The sequence below is a fragment of the Rhopalosiphum maidis genome, chromosome 1 (genome assembly GCF_003676215.2).
Source record: "Rhopalosiphum maidis isolate BTI-1 chromosome 1, ASM367621v3, whole genome shotgun sequence".
NCBI classification, from domain to species: domain Eukaryota; kingdom Metazoa; phylum Arthropoda; class Insecta; order Hemiptera; family Aphididae; genus Rhopalosiphum; species Rhopalosiphum maidis.
Window position 1 is genome coordinate 93,897,536 of NC_040877.1, and position 22,707 is coordinate 93,920,242.

General features: G+C 24.5%; 1 protein-coding gene across 7 annotated transcripts; it reads right to left on the reverse strand.

The window, feature by feature from the left end:
- Positions 1–270: 270 nt before the first annotated feature.
- LOC113550358 (histone deacetylase Rpd3-like) lies at positions 271–22,580 on the reverse strand. 7 transcript variants are annotated; one of them, XM_026954887.1, is made up of 13 exons: positions 11,417–11,849; positions 10,050–10,208; positions 5,461–5,769; positions 5,271–5,377; positions 4,222–4,334; positions 4,031–4,148; positions 3,604–3,959; positions 3,044–3,245; positions 2,667–2,975; positions 2,392–2,566; positions 2,219–2,310; positions 1,415–1,514; positions 271–559 (listed from the first exon to the last, which is right to left on the reverse strand). In XM_026954887.1, the coding sequence occupies exons 4-12, from the start codon at positions 5,314–5,316 to the stop codon at positions 1,459–1,461; spliced, it is 1,467 nt and encodes a 488-aa protein (XP_026810688.1). In that variant the 5' UTR covers positions 5,317–5,377; positions 5,461–5,769; positions 10,050–10,208; positions 11,417–11,849; the 3' UTR covers positions 271–559; positions 1,415–1,458. The 7 variants fall into 7 exon arrangements, with proteins under 7 accessions (XP_026810688.1, XP_026809026.1, XP_026809853.1 ...); XM_026953225.1 differs by adding an exon at positions 5,827–6,051 and having other exon boundaries at positions 5,271–5,769; XM_026954052.1 differs by adding an exon at positions 5,827–6,051 and having other exon boundaries at positions 5,271–5,769; positions 10,046–10,208.
- Positions 22,581–22,707: the final 127 nt, after the last annotated feature.

Sequence of the window (22,707 nt, forward strand, 5' to 3'; positions counted from 1 at the left end):
ATTAGATTATAAAAATAATACCAACTTATAAATTGAAATCCCTTAAATAACACAGAATAGTTAAAAAATAAAGTAATAAATATTATTTATTTTGTCTTATACAAAAAAATATATATATTTACAGTTATTTAATAGTACAAAAAAAAAATACATAATTAGGATTGAAAATTATCATCTTATATTGGATCTTAATAATTACTAAAACTAATAAGATGTAAGCCAACTATGAACTTGATAAAAAAAAAAATGGATTACAACTGCATTATAAATAGCTGACTTAGTAAATTTTGTTGATGACCTCATGTAAAAAAGTTTTCATAATTGAAAACATGTACAATTTGTTTGATTGAATATTTATTTATGTTAGTCTGTACTATACACATTTTATACTTACCGAAAGTTACTAAATATTGTAATGATGAAAATAGTTTGAAAATGAAAAAAAAATAATAATTGTTAACTTAAATAACCACAAATCAAAAAAATGTTTGTTGTAGTTGAATGAACACCGTCATCACTTCCATTTATTTAAAATGTTTCAGCTGCTGAATAAACTGATCTAATTACAAAAATTAAAACAAATCAATATACTTAAATATAAAAAAGTAGAAACAATAATTGTGAAAAAATATCTTTTAACGTATACTCAGCTTACTTCATTTTTTTAAAAACTTACGAAAGGTGTTATTATTAGAGTTAACAATCATAAACCATAAATTAATAACTATAAATAAGATAATTTACTAAATTAAATTATACTGCCCTAATTATAGAAGTTCATGTATACAAATAAATTGTTTAGTTGATTTATTTATTATTATATCTATAATTTGAATATTAAATTTTGGTTCTTGAAATTTTATTGGAATTGATTATCATATTAATTTAAATTACTTATTTTTTTTATTATATTAATAATTATAATAGCTTCTTTAACTAAGAGAGCACAAATGCCTTTTTCTTCTTGATTTCCTTTAGCTATAGCTACCCCTACTCCTGTTTCTTCATTAGTTCATCCTTCTATTTCAGTCAGTTTCAGCAGTTTCTACTGCTGGTATTTATTTAATCATTCATTTTATTGAAATTTTCTTTTCTAAATTATTTATTAGTACCTAATTTCTTGTTAAACAATATTAATAGCTGGTTTAAATACAATTTTTGAATTTTATTTTTAAAAAAATTATTCTTTTTTTAACTTAAGGATAAATCAGATTTATATTTAAAATTTTATGTTTAGGTTAAATTAATATGTTTTTTCTTTTATTTATACATGCTTTATTTAAATCTATAATTTTTTTAAGAGCTAAACCATAAATTAGTAACTATAAATAAGATAATTTACTAAATTACATTATACCGCCCTAATTATAGAAGTTTATGTATACAAATGAATGACAGTAAACCATTGTTTTACTTTTTTTTTTTTTTACAATTGTATTATACATTTCAGTCATAAATTCATGACTTGACAGCATCATTTTTATTAGAATCATCAGATTTGTCTTCTTTATCATCTAAAAAAAAAAATATTAAAACATTTATTAAGACAATATTAAGTGATATTAAAAACTTAAAATACAATTTTATCGATAATGTTATGAATAAATTATATGACCTTAGGGAAATTTGTCTTAAATATGAATACAACACTGTCTATACATCATGTTATATAAACAAACGCAAGACCGTTTCATAAAACTATTAAAGAACATAACTTTAATTAGAAACTCACAAAATCTACTTAAAATATATGTATATATATATATATATAAAAATAGAATTAGAAGAATATAATTTGTCATACCACTGTAAGTGACATTATACTATAAATTAATCATTATCTGCATGAATAATAAAATAAAATGTCAATACATTGGTAATATAAAAAACATTTTGTAAATTCAAATATCATGTATATTATACTGAACTGTAAATAATTAATAAACATATTAAATAAAATCATTATTTAAAGGAAAAAATTTAGCAATCGCTTATGAAGCGCCTATATTTTCAACGTCCAAACGAGATCTCGATTTGAAACGCCAGATAGTAAAAAACACTTTTGAAAATGTATTTTTGGCTAAAAACTAGAGTATGAATTTTTTTTAGTTGACAAAAACTGATGTAAACAATGAGAATTTAAAAATTGGCAATTAGCCACTGCATTATGATGGCACATTTTTGTTTATGTTGAGAGATTCATATTAAAAATAATTACCTTTTAGAATATCAAATTTTGGTTCATTGACTTCTATCCTATTCGAGTCCAAACATGCTTGTTTTCTAGCAGGTGTGACAGCTTTATAAGATCTAAAACAAAAGTTATAATATTATATACATATTAAATACTATATTATTTATATTATACATTATATAAACCAGTTGCAATACCTATTATCTTTTCGGCCACCACCCCCTACACCAGGAGCCATGCCTTCATCTTCACTATCGCTAAATTCATTATCAGGTGAAATTTTTTTATCTGTAATAGATTGAGGATTCCTCTCATCTGGGTTAACATTATCTTCATCGTCTGACTCATTGTGTACTCCGTCTTCGGGGATAGCTAATAACAAAAATAAATATAAAATAGTAAGTAGTTCATTTAAAAGTTTATATCAAAAAATTAACTATTTAATTACAATTATAAGTATAATACTATTTACCTTGCACTTGAACTCCTGGGGCGTGAGGTAGCATTCGTAAGTTTTCAAAGAGTCGGTTTTTAATTTTTTCTAAATACTCTGAAGCATTTCTATTAATCATATTCGAAGGGCTGATATGAAGTTTAAAATCGGGCCCAAAATATTCATAATAGTCATTATTCGGCAATTCATTAGCAATTTCAGCTCCTAAGGCCACAGCTGTTTCATATGTCCAACATCGAGATACATTTCGAATAGTGTAACCACCTCCGCCGACCATAAGAAAGGGTAACCCATAACGTTTTACAAATTCAACACATTTGCCATGACCTAAAAATGTTCGTTTACAGTTTTTAAGTTTGAAGTTTATAAATTAATAATGTACACAACTCTCATACCTTTAACAGTTAGATTAAAGCATCCAAGCTTGTCTCCTGTAAGTGAATCCGCTCCACATTGTAATACAACTGCACTAGGTTGGAATGTCTCCATTACTTTAGTAATTATTGGTACGAATATTGATTCATAACTATCATCATCCATTCCATCTCTTAAGGGAATGTTAACTGCATAGTACTTTCCTTCTTCAGCACCAATATCCTACAAAAAAAATACATTTTAATATTGTTATTAAATAATTTATTTAACAGACAATATAAGAAAATTTAAAATCAAGTATATTATAGGTACTCTGTGTAATGTAATAAGCGATAGCTGATAAGAGACTTTAAAAGTAAAATAAACTTAACATTTTTTAATGCATGATAGAAAAAAAAAATTAAGCAATATATTAGTTTGATACATGATCTATCAAATTATAAAACTATGATAATTATCATTAGAAAAGTATTGATGGGACCTTATAAAAACAAATTTATTTGAACGCTAATATTGCAACCATTAACAGATTAAACAAATTAAGATATTAAAAATTAAATTTCACTATTCATTGACTTACTCCGAGATCTCCAGTACCAGGAAAATATTTGCCATGTTTGTGGAATGAAACTGTCATAACTCTATCAGTTGTATAAAATGCTTCTTCGACACCATCACCGTGATGGACATCAATATCAATGTACAACACTCGTTGATGGTATTTAAGCAATTCTAATATACCAAGTACTATATCATTAACATAACAAAAGCCACTGGCTTTAGATTTTTTTGCGTGATGAAAACCACCTCCCCAATTGATACAAATATCTGCAGATTGTTTATTTAATTTTACAGCTGCTGCTACTGAACCGCCCGCAGATAGCTGACAAAATGTATATAAACCATCAAAAACTGGACAATCTTCACCAACATTGACTGTGAAAAAAAACAATAATAACCATTTTAACAATTACATTTAATTTTAGTAAGTGTGACCATATACTTACATCTTTGCATTTTTTTATGATAATATCTCTTATTATTAGGACAAATAGTTCTTAAGAACTGTATGTACTCATTACTATGAAATTTGGTCATTTCTTCTGCAGTAATTTCATTAAATCTCTAAATTATTATAAACATAGATTTTATAAGTCATTGAAAAATATCATCAAGACTAAATATTATTTTGACTTACGGATATTTCCATTTTTTGATATAAACCATAATTTAAAATCAAATTATGAGTCATTGAAATCCTATGTGGTTTCATAGGATGACCTTGTCCATAATAATAGTTTCCTATGTCACCTGTAAAAAATGTACAACGATAAATTAATTACATTAAATAGCCGTTTGAAATAAATAGAAAAAGTTTCCTATCTATTAAAAGACAACACATAGACTTCTATAATAATTTAATTACTCAACTACCTTTAAACAGTAAGTAATTAAAAATGTGATATTTAGGGGAGATACACATTAATATTAGGTTGAATTTTTATACATCAACAACTCATAGTAAAAATTCACATATTTTTTTTTAAATTAAAAATATAGCTACATTTATTAAAAAAATGATATCTTTTATCGAATATGGTACCTCATAGAGGCGTATTATGTATTACATTTAAGTATCAAGTTAATAGATTATATGAGAAATAAACTACACAATTATGTACCTAATTTATTATACTACAATGATCGTTATATTTTAATTCTGCATTTTATGAATCAAAACTATCGACAATATTGCATTATTTGGAACCACTTATTGTACTTTGGTCAAAATTACCCATACACCATTTTTTTAATTGTAGTAAAAATATAACCATTAGTAGGGCACTTTATATGGTTCAGTGATATAAATCGACTTTTCTAAAATTTAGTCTATGTTCAATAAATGTCTCAACCTCTGGGATAAATATGTGTAATTATTGGAATTCACAGATGTAATGATCAAGGTTAACACATCAAAAACGGGGAATAATTAAATTTGTTTAGTGACAACTGATATCAATAACTTTATGTCTGACATAGTATGAAATCATCAAATTTCTAAGAATATACTTTATGCAGTTAATAATATTACTATTGAATTTAATTTAGTCTAAACTATCTGGAAGTATAGGCAGTACAAGGACGAATAGAAAAAAATAAAAACCCAGACTGCAGGCATAACTATGTTTTTCTTGACAATCAGAGCACACACACAACACATTTAACATCTATAAAAACGGTACTCACTGTCGTAATGGTAACAGACGCGTTTCTTGAGCGGTGTGATAGACATTGCGGCGTCCTAAAACTGACTGGTACTTCTTAGAGTAATCGGTATGTGTCCTTAAGTCGTACTGTAAAAAACGCACCGTACATTTTGAGCTAACCTGTAATATGTTCGGAGCCAATCGCCGCGAATGGCCAGTAAACAAATTACAGTTTTCAGTTAAACAGTGCAGCCGCTGGGCCGATGATCAGGACCGGAGCCGTGGCTGCTGCGTCACATTCGGTTGGCCGACATGGTCAAGTATATGATCCTTATCTAAGCCCGAGGTCGTCGCCGTTTCGAATTATTTATTATGATAAAAGCATTAAAAAAATAAAAACGGATACGAGTTAGAAAAGAAATTCTGTCATACGAGTACGATGTATGTACAAGATATGCGGACATATTCAAAAATCTGAAGGAAAAAGGCCATTAACTACTCCTTCAAAGCGCTGTCCATATTCCAGTGGTATTGCACACCTTAAAAAATAAAATGTATATAATAAAATCACTTAGGATGAAGTATATAGAAGTTACCATGACTTTGGTCTTCCTTCGTGAATGCCAAGAAAATGATGTTTTACACATTCCAAAATAAAAATAAGCTATATTAACTCCATCAATTTTTATTCCATAATCCTCATTCACATAGTCCAAAAGTGTACCACGTTTATAATAGGGTTGCCAACTGTCCTATATTGTTCTACATTTATTTGAATTGTCTTACGTCCAACAATACTAAAAAAATTTTGTAGGACAATCCTACATTTTACAAAAATACCTATTTACTCGTATATTGAACATATTAAATTTTCTTTATATTATCATTTATTACAATCTAATAATAATTATTGAGTTGATGGAATAACTGATATGTCATGGATAATAAAGATCTTTATCTATGCATGATATAGAGAATATCACTATTATTATTATCTATGTAGTTATCAACAAAATGTAATCGCCTTTTTATCGTTTTTTGTATTTATTAATTTGGTTGGTCGTCCAGTGACCACGGCAGTGACAGTCGTCACTCATCTCGTTAATTGAACGATACCGTTGTTCACTGATATTAAAAGTAAGTAAAGTAAATAATATAGTAGATAATAACAGATTGATTAATATGCATACAATAATGCGTATTAATTTACAGACAATACAACATGAACAGACTACCAAGTTCAGACTCAGACCCAGATGATCATAACATAAATAAAACTACTCCAAGAAAAGTTCGTCGATTGTGCACCTACAACAAAAATTTGGAAGAAAAAACACATGATTAATTAAATATGACGAATTTAATGCTAAATGTAAGTTATGTATCAATTTTTTTTTATATTTCTATTGGAGGATATAACTTGGTGATGCGTCACTCAACTTCAAAAAAACATTAAAGTTTTTAGAGCATGCAAAATAAGTAATGTTGTTGATAAATATTATGTTGTTAAAAATTCGTTTAAAGAGGAACTTGCTGTAGCTGCTGAAATAACCAAAATTGTTCATACTATTAAACACAATCAATCATACAACTCTTTAGATTGTTGCTTTAAATTAGATAAATTAATTTTTGAAGACTCAAAACTTGCAGGTAAAATAAATTGTGGTAGAATAAAATGTGAAAATGTGAAGCTGTAGCACAAAATGTTTTAGCCCCCAGGTCGTTATTCAATTTGTATCAAAAACTAAAAAATCACAATCCTCCATTATTTTATTCCTTACAAACTAATGTTTCTAACAAAGAAAATATCAAATTTTTCTTCATATGCATACAGATTTTTACTAAAGAGGAAGGCCAACAAAATTTTGTTATAGATTTTATAGAAAACTCTGATGAAACAGCTGATGGAATGTTTAAGATGATCGACAATATTTTTACTAATACTTAACTTAATTGGGAACAAGTTAGTGGTTTTAGTGGTGATAATTGTAGTGCGAATTTTGGTGTACACCATTCATTATTTACCAATATTAAAGCCAAAAATCCTAATATAATAAAAAGTAATTGTCATGCACATATACTTCATAACTGCGTTAAAAAAGCTATGGACTATTTAGATATTGATGTTAAAAATTTAATATTAAAAATGTATTTCCATTTTTCTATGTCTGCTAAGAGAAGAGAAACTTTAAAAGAATTCCATACTTTTGTTGAGATAGAATTAATTAGACATGTTAGTACTAGGTAGTTATCATTACTTCCATGAGTAGACAGAATATTGTTGAACTATCAAACTCTAATAAGTCTTAGTATAGACTGTCCAAAACAAATACAGTTAATATTTAAAATTAATGAAGAAAGTCATGCAGTTAGCGAGGAGATAGAAGTATATTTACTGTTTTGTAATAATATTCTCCCTATGTTTAATAATACTGTAAAAAACATTGAAAAAAATTCTACTACAGTCATTGAACTATTTAGTATTATGTTGAATCTCAAAACTAATCTTTTAAGTAGAAAAACTGAACAATTTTTTGGTTTTGTAACAAATCAAAAACTGAGCAATTTACAAGATAAGAATCTGAAAAATACTATAACAAGAAGTTTTAATTTATTTATTGATGAAGCACATAAATATTTAAATAATCATTTTGATTTTGATGAAAAGCAAAATTGGTTATTTAAATGAACACATTTTCAGCTTTCTCAAAATACATTTCTTAACTATAAACACTTTGAAGCAATCGTTCATCACATACCTCAACTACAAAAAATTGATTTTGACAAACTTTTTGATGAAATAGTGATTGTGCAATCAGTTTTTAAACAATTTATAAAAACAAACGACTGGGAAAATATGAAAACTATTCCAGAAAAATGGCAATTTATTTTTCAGAAAGATATTGAATTGCCTAACATGTTTTTATTCATTTCATTTTTATTAACATTACCCTCAAGTAGTGCTGCATTTACTGAAAGAGTATTTTCTGTAATGAATATTAAATGGAGAGATGAGAGGAATAGGTGTTCAACAGCTCTTATAAGAACTGAAATATTGATTTATTTAAATTATAAAGAAGACTGTCTTGAATTTTCCAAGTCTGTTAAAAATGATAAAGATTTAATTAAATTGGCAAAAAATCAAAATATATATTCATTTAAATAAAAATTTTTTTTTAAATTAATAATTTTTTTTTTTTTTGTTTGTTAAAAGACATGTTTATAATTTTTTATTTTATTAGTTTTCATTAGTTACACTATTGTTATATTCATATATTTTAAGATATAAAATTTTCTGTGATAAAAATTCTAAGTCGGTTATAACTTGTAAGAATAATGCTGTTACTATTTGTTAAATTTCCTAATTTTGTTCCATGGTGTATAAATAAGATTTAAATAAGGTGGTAAACATCCAACTAGCCAAGTGTTATATTTTATATTATTTATTATATTGTTAATTTTTAAAATTATTTTTCAATATATTGTTATTTTAAATATTTAAATATGTATTTACTATTAATTTTCATGATATAATGTATGTTGAATTCTTTAAATCAAATAGTCAAAAGTATCAATATGCAATTCAATAAAAGTCATTCTTATTAAAAATAAAACAAGTCGTAACTAAGAAAATATAATGGAAAGTGTATTTAGACAGATTAAATAAATGAATATCTAAATTTAAGTATATTATTTACAATGTTAAGATGTTGTTAAACGTTATTTAAATTTATTTTTATTTGGTTTTTTATAAAAATAATTTATTTATTTAGAGTTTTAATATTTATTAAAAATTAATTTATAGTTTAACTGTATTGTGAAAGAAATAATTAAATTTTAAAAAGAATTATTGTAATACCTTTTGTATAGAAATGGTCTGAAATTATTTTTTAAAGAAGTTAATTACCCAAGAAATATAATTTTTTTTATTTTTATAATTTCTCCTTTATTAGGTTTATTAATTTCATTTTTTTTTTTTTTTTTTTTTTTGGTTTATTTACTCTTATATTGGTATAAATTATATTATAAGTTTTGGTTTAATAAATATATTTTGTTGTTCAAGTTTAAAAGTTTAATAGTTAGTTATCTTTTTTTAATAATTAGATGATCATAAAAATTGATTTTTAAAACAAAGATTTTTTTATCATAAGTGTATAACACTCATGATGAATGAATCTATATCTATTCCATCAACATGTAAATAAAATTTAATTTTAAATTTTAAAAGTTATTTTGATTTTATTGATTAATATTTTAAATTTAAACTATTTTATTGATAAGCTTGACATTTTTATATAATAATTTATAGTAATAGAAATTTTTATTTGTAAAAATGTGTTATTTATTTATTTTTAATTTATTATTAATATTTAATTAATAGTAATAATAATTAAATTATTATAATTTATACTTATAAATTTATTTTATTGGAGTGATAAATAAAATTAATAAACTTTTTTTTTAATTTAACATTATTTAATGAATTAAAATTTTTAATTAAAGGAAAATGTTACTTTAGGGATAACAGCTTAATTAAATTTTTAAGTTAAAATTTAAAAATTAGTTTGCTACCTTGATATTGAATTAAGATTAATCTTAGGTGCAAAATTTTAAGTATTAGGTATATAAAAGTTTTGCAACTGATGACAAGCATTCTAGCTTTCTTTTAAGTCTATCTGCAAAGTCTTTAATTTTCTTTTCATATTTCTAAGAGTAGAAACATTACTCAAATTTGTCTTTCTCATTTTCTCTATAGAAACTTAAGCTACCGTATAAAATAATTAACTTATTTAATAATGCACACGAGCTGCAAACCTACGAGAAGTGTCGTCTTCTGGATGGCAACCAATATCTTTTCCATTAAGCCAGTCTTCATAATTTTCAGATTAACGTCTCACAAAGGTTTCCATGTCAATTTTGACATTGTCCTTGCAGCAATGATCTAGTGTAGCCCTTTTTTCGAAAATTGGTTAACCTACTAACATTCATTTAAAAAACATAAATTGTGTATAATGCAAACTTTAATAATATAAAGGACTTGTTCAAAATAGGGAATGCATTTAGGCTTATGTATGATTGGACTCAGAAATGATGTTAATTACATTCTCTTAAAACAATTGACTATGATACATTAGTAAATTGGAATAAATATCTTAGAGATAGCTTTATCAAAATAATATTGTAATATATTGGATTAAATTTAAATTTATAATTGTGTATTTAGTGTATTTAGCTACTTACTATAAATAATTTTATGTCATTCTTTACCTAATCACCTATTTAAACTAAAAAAAAAAATAGAAAAATAACCAATTTATGAAGAAAGAAAATGTTGAATGGTTTAGATCAAAGTATTTTTTAGGATTATAATTCTTTAATGTATTTACATAATTACTACTTTTACAAACAGCTCATTTTTATATCACAAAAACAAATTATCTATCCATATTGTTGTATAATTTCATTAAAAATAGTAATCAAATTTTTCACAAAATAAATTATAACTAGGGATACAAAGTAATAAAAGTTATAGTTAATAAAATGTGAATAAAAAACATAAACATAAATAATCTGATAGGTATATGATAAAAGTTATTAAAAATAAATTAACTAATTTTCAACAGATTGATATTAAATATATTTGTTTAAAAGAACTATAATTGAACGGGCCAGGAGCATATTATGGTCAAAATAATATGAATTACCGTTTACCTAACAAACTTTGCACGATACCAACACACTGATCGATCTGTGTAAATTTGTCTGTATGTAAGTATATAACACTTAATAGGAGGTGGACAGGGTCGCCGATCAAATCCTATGATTGCTAGTGTGTTGATGGTGTATCGGTGTATGTATGTATATTTGTGTATGTGTGTCGTGTGTGTACTTAAAACTAATGACAAGGACACAAGGTAACTTTTATAGGAACGATAACTCAATAGATATGGTAATAAATACTGATTAAATAATATAGTATAATAGAATTATTAATAAACAGCTAAATATCAACAATAAATGTAAAACAATACGGCCTTCCTGGCCCAACAATATAGAAAAATTATAATAGGCAGTTATTGGCGCTGTGTATAGATTTTGTACACAATAATAATACGTGTCCCTTCTGCCTCAATAATAATTACGAATAATAATTTAACAAGAAATAATAAATAGTTAAAAACTCACAATTTGTGGATAGCAGACTGGCCAGCTAGTTGGCTATTACGCTGATAATAATAATAATACTCGTACAACACACGTAAATATGTAAACATAAAATCAAGTAGTCACTTGTACCTAATAATTAATATAATATTTAACGTGAAATGTGGTGATTTGCACACACAATTTACTATAGGTAACAATACGGCGATTCGCGCCCACGCTATAAAATATAATAAAAATTGTATAACGTCATGTAAAGACAATTTTAACAAACGGCTATTCGCGGATGTAGGAAAATATCAAAATCTAATTGAATAATGACGCAACGATTCGCGCACACGGTAAACACAATAGTGGCGATTAGCGCTAATAATATATAAACAAAAAAGTAGTAAAAACATAACGCATTGACGTGTGTGTAAAAAAAAACAAGTACTATTATTTTGAACGGACTCTAACGACGACGGGTGGAGAACGATAAAACCGGCAAAACAGCGGCGGCTGATAGCGCGTCGTCGTTATCTTATGATTATATAATTCACACACGACAATATTAAAAGGCCGTTCTGGTAAAAGTGAAACGTATACAACGCTCAAGAGATGGCGTTGAATTTCATATCGCCGCCTTGGCGGTCACCCGTAACTACGCCCATTTTTCCCAAAACGGGGCTACACGCAATAGTCTCGAGAGTGGCACATTATTATTTCACAGACCGCCATTAGAACGTTTCGTGTCAATGCTATTTTGTATTTATATCACTTGCGTAATTTGAAATTTGAATATGATAAGCGCACGCTCGCTTGCGCGTTCACAAACTAATTTTATTATTGATTGAAATTTCTGTTCCCTAAATATATATGGAAATACTTAAACTATAAAAGCTATTTTACAACATAGTTCTTATTTAAAAAACCATCAGTAACAATTTAATAATACTAATAGTTTATAATTTATTGTTATCGATTAATATAACGTTATAAATAAAATATAATTACAATTTAATTTATAGTTATAAATATAATAAATGTACATTCAAATTAAACAAATCAATAAATTAATCACTACATTCATTCATATAAATATATATATAATATATATTTATACATTATTAATTTTGATGGTTTTAAACCATTTCATGCTACAAATTCGGATAATTACTGTTTTATTTTTATGACTCTGAAAGTTTTTTATTTCCAACGCATCAAACTCTTGATTTTTTGAATGAATTTCTAATGAAATAGTTTGTACATTTTTGAGATTTTAATGAATTTTATCAAAACACTAACTAAACACTAGTAAAAAAATTTTTTTTCGATATTTATAAATTTTAGATCCTCAACATATTTTGGAAAATATAAATACAAAAAAAAGTGAATATTAAAAAATTAAAGTAATAAATGAAAAATAAATAAAACTGTTTTTAAATGTATTGTCGTATTGATGTGCAATGATAGTCAGCTTCCAATTTATATATATATATATTTTTAACATTAGGTGTCTTATAACAATAATTAGTAATTACTACTATTATCATATTATGATATATGTATAATATTCTTATATATTATACCTAGCTTTATTTTAATATTTTATACGATTTGACGATTTATTTTGTGCTCTAGTGCTTCTCATTCTCGTATCAAATGTACTTAGAGTATATTATATTGGTTGTAAATATAATAATTTAATTAATTATTTTAAAAAAATAAATGTATATTGGTGTTAACTAGTTTTTTCATATTTTGAATTGGCTTCAATTTGTTTATTTGTTATTATTAAATTTAATAAATTAATAATATGTTATAGATGTACCTACTAATTAAAAATAATACAGTATTTAACTGATTTATGTGAATAATTAATATAATTAGGGATTTAAATCACTTATTATGTAGACTATTATAAGTTATCGAGTTATATCGTAACTAGTAAGTACATTGATTACGTTTGTCACTTTATTCAACAGGCTATTATTTATTCATTTGTAACGTGCAGATTGTAGGTACCTAAGGTGTTTTTTTGTTATATCGATTTAAATTTCATAATTTTTTTTATATGTGGTTCAGCCTTAATAAAATTAACTAAATCATCAAATTCTCTTCAAGTTTAAAAAAATAATTATTCAAATCATATTTTTATTAAACAAATTATAATAATTTTATGATGACGTGAGATATTTAATATGACATAAAATAAAATATTATTCAGTCACCAACATTATTGTTATCGTATTGACAATAATTATTTATAAACTGGGATATGAAAACCAATTTAGACCTATGGTGCGGTACGACTGCAGTCGCGCGCGAGGTGGTGGTATGAACATTGTTCTCGAACACTGCCGCTATACTTAGCAGAGCAGCACATGACGACTGTAAATTTATGATTTTTTTAACCAAAAACATGTTTTTGTACTTCCCATTTTCCTCAGCTCTTATTAGTCGTAGAAACATGATTTATACACCAAAATAAACTTGAGAAGTTTCTCTAGAGGACTGCGTTCCACTTTTTTGATATCATTTTTTTTCTATTTTATATGGTTTTTTTTGAAAATTTCAAATGCAAATATCTCCGGTTTGAAAAAAAAATTCAGGAACGAGATCGTCTAGAGGAACTTCTCAAGTTTATTTTGGTATATAAATCATGTTTCTACAACTATTGAGAGCTGAGGAAAATGAGAAGTACGAAAGCATGTTTTTACGGTTGACTTTTCGCTACCAGAACGGCCTCTTAAAATAAACAAAAATAATTAATGAGTGTATTGTGTATATTATACGTGTGATTGTGCGCGTGTGTGCCGATCAGTGGCTGAGAGATAGTGGAGGAGTACTATGGCATAATAATATAATATTATAATAATTAATAATAATAAAAATTCAATCTGGATGCAAACATTAATATAAATGAAATTTCGGAGAAAACCAATTGGAAAAAAAATGAGTTGTTGTGGCGTCTACGGTACGACATATTATATCTATAATAAAAACTCATAGTGAATTGGCGTTTTATTTCTTTTGAACACATTTTTAGAAATAAAAGTACATATGATAAACAGTTAAACATTTGATAAATATCTAATACATAAATAATTAAAGAAAAAACTCCTACTACTGGCTACTGCCAAAACTTAGTATAACTTATAAGTAGAGTTCAGATTTGAAAGTAAAATCCTTTTTTTTAATAATCTATATATATAAAAATCTACCATGATTTTGAAGACGAAGGAAACCGGTTTTGAACGCATCTGACCTTATGATTTCCTCTCAAAATAATTATTATTATATATATAAATATTTTTTTCTTTATTTATTATTGTTATTATTACTTTTAATTATTTATTTGTTTGCACTTGCATTTTTCCATTCGAAATATATATTATTCATTGAACAAATAATTTATTGTTACATTTTTTTCTACCTTATCTCTATTCTATAATAAAAAGAATAAAATTAACCACTTCAATGGTTGAATTTAAAATGTAGGATATATATTTTTCAGAAATTAGCAATAACAATAACTACAATATGTAATTATATTAAATTATTTGTATAGCCAAAAAATAGTCATAAGTTTTTAAATTAAAGTATAAAAAATAATTTCTTCCGGAGGAAGTTCGGGTAGCTAGTATTAATATAAAAATGTGTTTTATTTAATATCTAAGATAATGGGTGTGTTTTTGCCATTTTTACTTATAAATGCCTTTTTTTCAATTGATCTGATAATTATATAAAGCAAATATAAACAAATGTATATGCTCTAGAACGGCTAGAACAGCGATTCCCAACCTCTTTAGTTGTGCGGACCACAAATTTTAAAAACATTTTTTGTGGTCCACGGCCATATGTATTGTAATAAAAATAATTACCAGATAAAGGATAGGGCAAAATTTTGATTTAATTTTTATTTTTTTTTATAGTAAACTACCTTTGCATATTTTTAAAAACTTTGGTTTTTTATATTATCACTTTATTTATAATAATATATTATTTTTATATTAAAAATATAATGTTCTATTTTAAACCAATAAATATTTAAAGATTAAACATGTATAATGCTTTTAAGATTAAGCTAGCAGCTTCTTTTTTAAAAATCTTTTTAATATTAATTTTTTTCAATAATATTTTTATTAACAGTAATAAACCTCTATTTTGGTTACAATTAAAAAATTCTATTATTAAGTCGAAATTAAAATGTAAATTAATACTTCTTATTCAAGATAAATTATAAAATAAATTTTAAAAGCAAATTAAATGTTATAAATTTTAACTATTATCCCTTAAATTTTTCGATTTAGTATATCAAACTAAAATTAATAGAATAGCTAGATATTCTATGAAATAACTCGTTAAAGCATAATTTTTATGTATGATTTCATATTTTCTAACATTCGAAGGTAATTCATGAACTACCTATTTATTTTATGAAATAACGGAATTCAATACTTTATATAGAGATATAAAGTGCAATTCGACTTTCCCAGTCTTTGACGTGAGCGTAACTTAGATATTATTACCTATAATTACAGAAATCGCAACTATTGTATTACCTATAAGTGACGTGACCGCAACTAGTGTACAGCCGAACGCTTTGTTATACTACTGTCTGCCAATATAATTCGTTATAAGTCGATCACCTGTGAGTGGTGACGTTTATATAAATTAAATTATATAAAGAGAATAGATTTTGTCAAATACGAGTTTTGCATAAACATTTCAGTTATTCGTGATTTTTTTTTAAAAGGCGTTCGCAATTTTTAGAATTATTACATTGAAAAGTAATGAATATAACCATCATGTCCCCCCCCCAACATGGTACAAACGAATTGCATACCAAAATAGGTAGACAAACCTTTTTGATTCGCGTTACTATTTCATCTACAGTTAATTATTGTAAGTAGCTCCTAAAGTTATGTTGCCATAATAATTAATAAAGATATGCCAGGTTATATAAAAAATTGAAATTTAATTAGATAGACGTTGATAGAAGAGCATATACCAACAATAATAGTTGGACTTCCAATATAAATTATAATTTTTAGATGATTAGCTACAATGTATAGATTTAAAATTAATTTTTTACCATCAACAGTTTGATCTTTAGGTTAAATTTTTTTTGTTTATAATTGAATGTTTACCAGGTGTGATTCTAGCTAACTCATTTATTGATATTATTTTTCATGATGCTTACTATCTGGTAGGTAGTTCATTTTCACTATGTTTTATCTATATGAATTGTATTTGCTATTATTGCTAGTTAAATTCAATGAACCTATTTTTACTGGATTTTCAATAAATATTTTTATCATTTTAATATTTTTTAGAATAAACATAACTATTTTCCCTTAGTTTTAATTTTTTACTATGAACAAAAATATCATCAGATAATAATTTATACGTTTAAAATTATAATTTTAATTTACAATAGGTTCTTGAAATAAAATTTTATTTTTAATAACTATTTTTAAATTAAATTTAAGTAACTTTATTGAATCAATTCATAATATACCACCTTTAAAACATTCATACTAAGAATTACCATTAATTATTGATTTCTAATAAGACATAATTAATATGCAATAAACTTAATATTCATTTCTAAAGAATAATTTTTTTTTATAAATTATAAATTGATTAAAACTAAGATTCCAAAATAGAAATTCACCATGACACCACTAGTAGAACAATTATTTTTTTCATGATCATACAATTTTTATTATTATTATAATTTCATAATTTATTATAATTATAAAAATTACTTATACAATACAAATTTCTGAAAATCAAATAATTGAATTTATTTGAACTACCTCCCATTATTCTTATTAATACCTTCACTTAATTTTCTTTGTTTAATAGATGAAATTAAATGTCCAATTTTAACAATTACAATTTTTGATTAATATTGAAATTAATTATTACAATTTCCGACTAATTGAAGAAGATAATCAAACTCATATCCCATTTAAAATTAAAATTTGTCTTTTAATTTCATAAGATTCAATTTTACGAGCAATTCCTAATAAATTAAGAGCGGTAATTGTTTAAATATTATTAATTTTACCTACATTATATAATAAAAACGTTTAAAGTAAAAAATGTTATCCCTTAATAAATTTATATTTTGAATTTTTATCATTTAATTGTCTAATCCGTCAATATACTTAAACTAATGAAATATGTTAAATGATTTCGTAGAAAAATTAAACATAAATAAAAATAATAATGAAGGTAAAATTAATCATTAAAACAAATAATAACTAGGGCTATGATTTCTTTACATTTGCATTATATTTCCTTTATAATTTTTTCATAATAATTGCATATCTGTGAATTCCATTTATATTCAAGAGGACGTTATACCCGCATGTGTTGTCTCTGTCTTACTAATGTAGATCATAGTAAATTTTTGTTCAGCAGAACACTTTTTGTGATGTTAGCTTTAATATTTGAGTAAATTTATCTATTATCAAACTTAAAGGTAATAATGTTATCTAGGGCATCTCATAGTCTTTTATTGGTATTTAAATAATTTAAATAAACAACTTAGGTACATATTAGGTCAGATTGAAAAGTTTAATTTTTTCTCCCAGCATTTAAGTAAAAATATATAAAAAACAAAAATGAATTAATCATAACTTTGATTTACAAAATAAAATCTATGGAAATTATTTTCAAATAGTATTAATACAATTTTTTTTTTACAGTAAAATTACTGTAGATGTAAATGAAGTGGTTAATACTGGAATAACTATATATTTGTGTGATGGTGAATCATATGAAATTAATTTGAAAAGAACGAGATACAGTTTGAATCGCGGACTTAAACCCGATCAAATTGTCGGAATAACAAAAATTGACGTTTATAATAAAAAGGACAAATGCAAACGATGAAAGAGTAGATTTGATTGACGCCAAGGATATTTATGAAAAATGGCCCAGCCTAGCGTTAGATTATTATCAAGCCCGGCTATTTTATACATCAACTAAGGGCGAAAAAAGAAAATGGGATAAACTTAAAGTAAATCTGAATATAATTACTTAAGTATTTAAATTTGTATACATAATTGTTTTGTATGAACTTATTTATTAATTTCAAGTATCTATCAAAGTAACACTTCCATTTTTATGCATGATTATTAACTTTACTTTTAACATTGTTATATAATCGCGATACTAGTGTAGCTATATCGATAGTGTTCTACAAATACTATGAGGCATTCAACATATTAAAAACAAACAATTAAGTTAAGTTTATATAACTAGGTATATAATACTAATTTTTACTTTTCAAATAAAGATTTAAAACTGTGAATACTAGAAATTGTTAAAAAAAGTTTGTGCTTTCCAGAAGATTTCAAAAAATACTATTAATATTCATTTATGCATTTAAAACCTTAAAATATACATCTCATGTCCTCTTAGAATAATAAAAAATATGTTCTAATTCAAAATACTGTACACTAATTCTTTAATAAATTTAAAACCATTTTATTTTGGTTAAAATTTAAAATTTGGTCACAGACATCAGCTTTAGACAACTTAAGTATAATGTAAAAAAATTGGTTAATGATATTTTTTATTATTAAACATCATTAAGTTAAAAAAAAATACCTTTTCAGTTATGAACCATTTACACGTGAAAAACTGCATGACCAAGTAAACAAATAAATCGTTAAAGGCAATCTTTATTTTAGAATTATATTAAAAAAGTTAGTTTCTCGCCAATAATCAAAAAAAATTTAAATATCAAGATTTAAACAATAATAAATTACTTTTGTGTTATATTTTTGATGAATCTTTCCTAAATATGTGAATCATATCTTCTAATATGATGTAACTATAAAATGCACCATAAACTTTTTTCCGTACATTCTTTGCTAAACAAATCTTTACTTAACCTTGTCACTACATATGCTTATAAAAAATAAAAATGTATGCAGGCTGGACAAATATTGAATTATAATACTTAACATGTTTGCTTACTTTACTTACTTTAAATATTTCATAGAATTTTGTATAGGATTATGAATATCTGTTTGAATATTATTATAATTATATATTTTATTATTTTTTTATGTTTCAGATCCTGAAAATTTTGTATTTTTTAGAAAATTAATATAAGCTGTATATAGTTAATTTAATAATGTAAATAATTTTTAATTTTATGAAATTTATTCTAATTTTAATATTAATTAATAAGCCAAAATAAATTTTAATAATTGTCTTAAATAATTTTTATTTACTGTTTAATATATTTAGTATTTTTACAATATAACTAGTTTACAAGTTTGATAAGCAATGTTATACAATATAAAAGTATCGTTTTTTACAAGAATTATAAGGATTTTTAATAATTAGTTGTGATAGGCACTGTAAATTTAAATGTTTTTGATTATTTAATTGGTTCTCTTGAGCTTTATAGAAAGACATCTTGAAATAATTGTTATTTTAGTCTAGGGCTGATGGTTATATTTCTGATTTTATAGTGGAGAGTAATTGTTTCTAAGAATGCTAAATTGACCAGAATGCATTGGAATAGAGTTTTGGTTCATAATATTGGTTTTGCATCAGTTCCGATTAGTTAAATTAGAATTTAAGTGTTTTGTACTAGAAATGTATTAAGTAGATATTGAAAAAATAAAGAAAATTACTACTGAGTAAGATGTTTTCAACAGTATCACAATTAAAGTGATTAAAATTATTTATGATTATTTTTATAAAAAAAAAACTGCCCTACAGATAGTTCATACCATTATGGTAATAATTTCCGTGTCACACTAAGTTATAGTTGTAGGTATTAGATACATAATATTATTGTGATAAATCTACAGGTGGTTAATGAATTAAACTGATAACCACAGTCACAATAGCATACTCTGAAAATTTTGTCCATCAACTATATATATATATATATATATATATATTATCGAATAATTTTGATTGTAAGAGGTGACAATGTCCAAATAAAAATTATACTATATTTAATGTCATACCTACTAAATGTTATTATCCAAATTATTTTTAGAGATAATCATTGAATCCATTGTCTATTAAAAATAAAATAATATGTTCTCTTAATAAAAAATAACTATCTTTATATTGAGGTCAGCATTCATTCAGCAACATTAATCCACTCATGGTTCCTCATTTCTAGATATTAGATATAGCTGTCCTTACTCTGTTCTAATCAAATCTCAATTACCTATTACTTATTTTTTAGATTATTACCTTAAATATATAATACTCAATATTAATTAATTAATTAGCACTAATACCATAAATTATTTTATGCTAGTTGCAACGCCCCAGCTCATCATATCACAATCACATAATACTATTATCTTGAAATAATTGTTATTTTAGTCTAGGGCTGATGGTTATATTTCTGATTTTGTAGTGGAGAGTAATTGTTTCTAAGAATGCTAAATTGACCAGAATGCGTTGGAATAGAGTTCTGGTTCATAATATTGGTTTTTGCATCAGTTCCAATTAGTTAAATTAGAATTTAAGTGTTTTGTACTGGAAATGTATTAAGTAAATATTGAAAAAATAAAGAAAATTACTACTGGTTAAGATATTTTCAACAGTATCATAATCAAAGTGATTAAAATTATTTATTATTATTAAAAAAAAAAAAAAAAACTGCATGTAGATATATTGGACATGTACATGTCTTATGGCTACTGACTAATTTACATGAACTGCCCAACAGATAGTTCATACCGTCATGGTAATAATTTTCGTGTCACACTAAGTTATAGTTGTAGATATTAGGTACATAATATTATTGTGATACATATACACATTGTCATAAATCTACAGGTGGTTAATGAATTAAATTGATAACCACAGTCACTATCAATAGCATATTCTGAATACTTTGTTTATCAACTATATATGTATATCGAATAATTTTGATTGTAAGAGACAATGTCCAAATAAAAATTAAACTATATTTAATGTCATACCTACTAAATGTTATTATCCAAATTATTTTTAGGGATAATCATTGAATCCATTTTCTATTAAAAATAAAATAATATGTTCTCTTAATAAAAAATAACTATCTTTATATTGAGGTCAGCATTCATTCAGCAACATTAATCCACTCATGGTTCCTCATTTCTAGATATTAGATATAGCTGTCCTTACTCTGATCTAATCAAATCTCAATTACCTATTACTTATTTTTTAGATTATTACTTTAAACATATAATACTAAATAAACTATAGGTTACCAACCTATAAATATATATTAATTAAATTAATTAATTAATTATTACTAATACCATAAATTATTTTACGCTAATTGTAACGCCCCAGCTCATTATATCACAATGACATACTACAATTATCGCATGTAGTCAAGAACCATCTACTAAATCTACTTAATTGTACCCAACACCAAACAAAGATTTTTATACTTAATATACTTAGAATTGTAATTTAAATAAATAAAGTAAGTATTTATTAGAAATACAGGGGCGGACTGGGACCCAATCGACCAACTGTTCTGCAAAAAAAATTGTCCCTAGTGTAAATCATTATCACACCTATTAACTAAATAAAATATATTTATATTTTTGGATATACTGTTATTTAATTTTGATTCTCCTTAAAATGTAATGTATAATATATATATGTATATATTGTAAAGTTAAATTTTTTTTTACTGATGTACCCAACAATAATTTATAATAAGTTTTTTATTTTAATTATTAAATATAATGAAATTGGTATATATATAGTTTTTACTTTAAATCATTGTTTAATAATATGAATATAAACATTGTTTATATAAATTAAAAAAAATACTGGCAAACAAACTAACAAATGCTATTTTAGCTCATACATAAAATATATCTGTAGTCTAATAATTACATACCTAGTAAACAGATTCAAAAACTAATCATTTAATAAACGAATTAATGTTAACATATAATAATCATAAAATATGTTCCTCTACCATATGCATCTAACGAGTTGTTGACAATTAATTATTTTATAAATCATAAATCAACTATGAAATAAATTATTTTATATATAGGTACTTACTAATAAAATAATAATTAAGTTGATTTATGTATGCACAATATAATAAGAAAACATATGATATGTAATATATAAACTAAAAAAATTAACTTACCAAAGGATTTTCTCATACAAATACAATTAAGCAACTTTGGTGTTTTTGTTCATTTGTTGTGTTATACAATAATCTAACTATTGGAAATTGAATAGGTAGTAAAAAGTAATTAGATACATATTAATAATATTAAAAGAAAAATGAATTTATCAGTTTTTTTTAAACA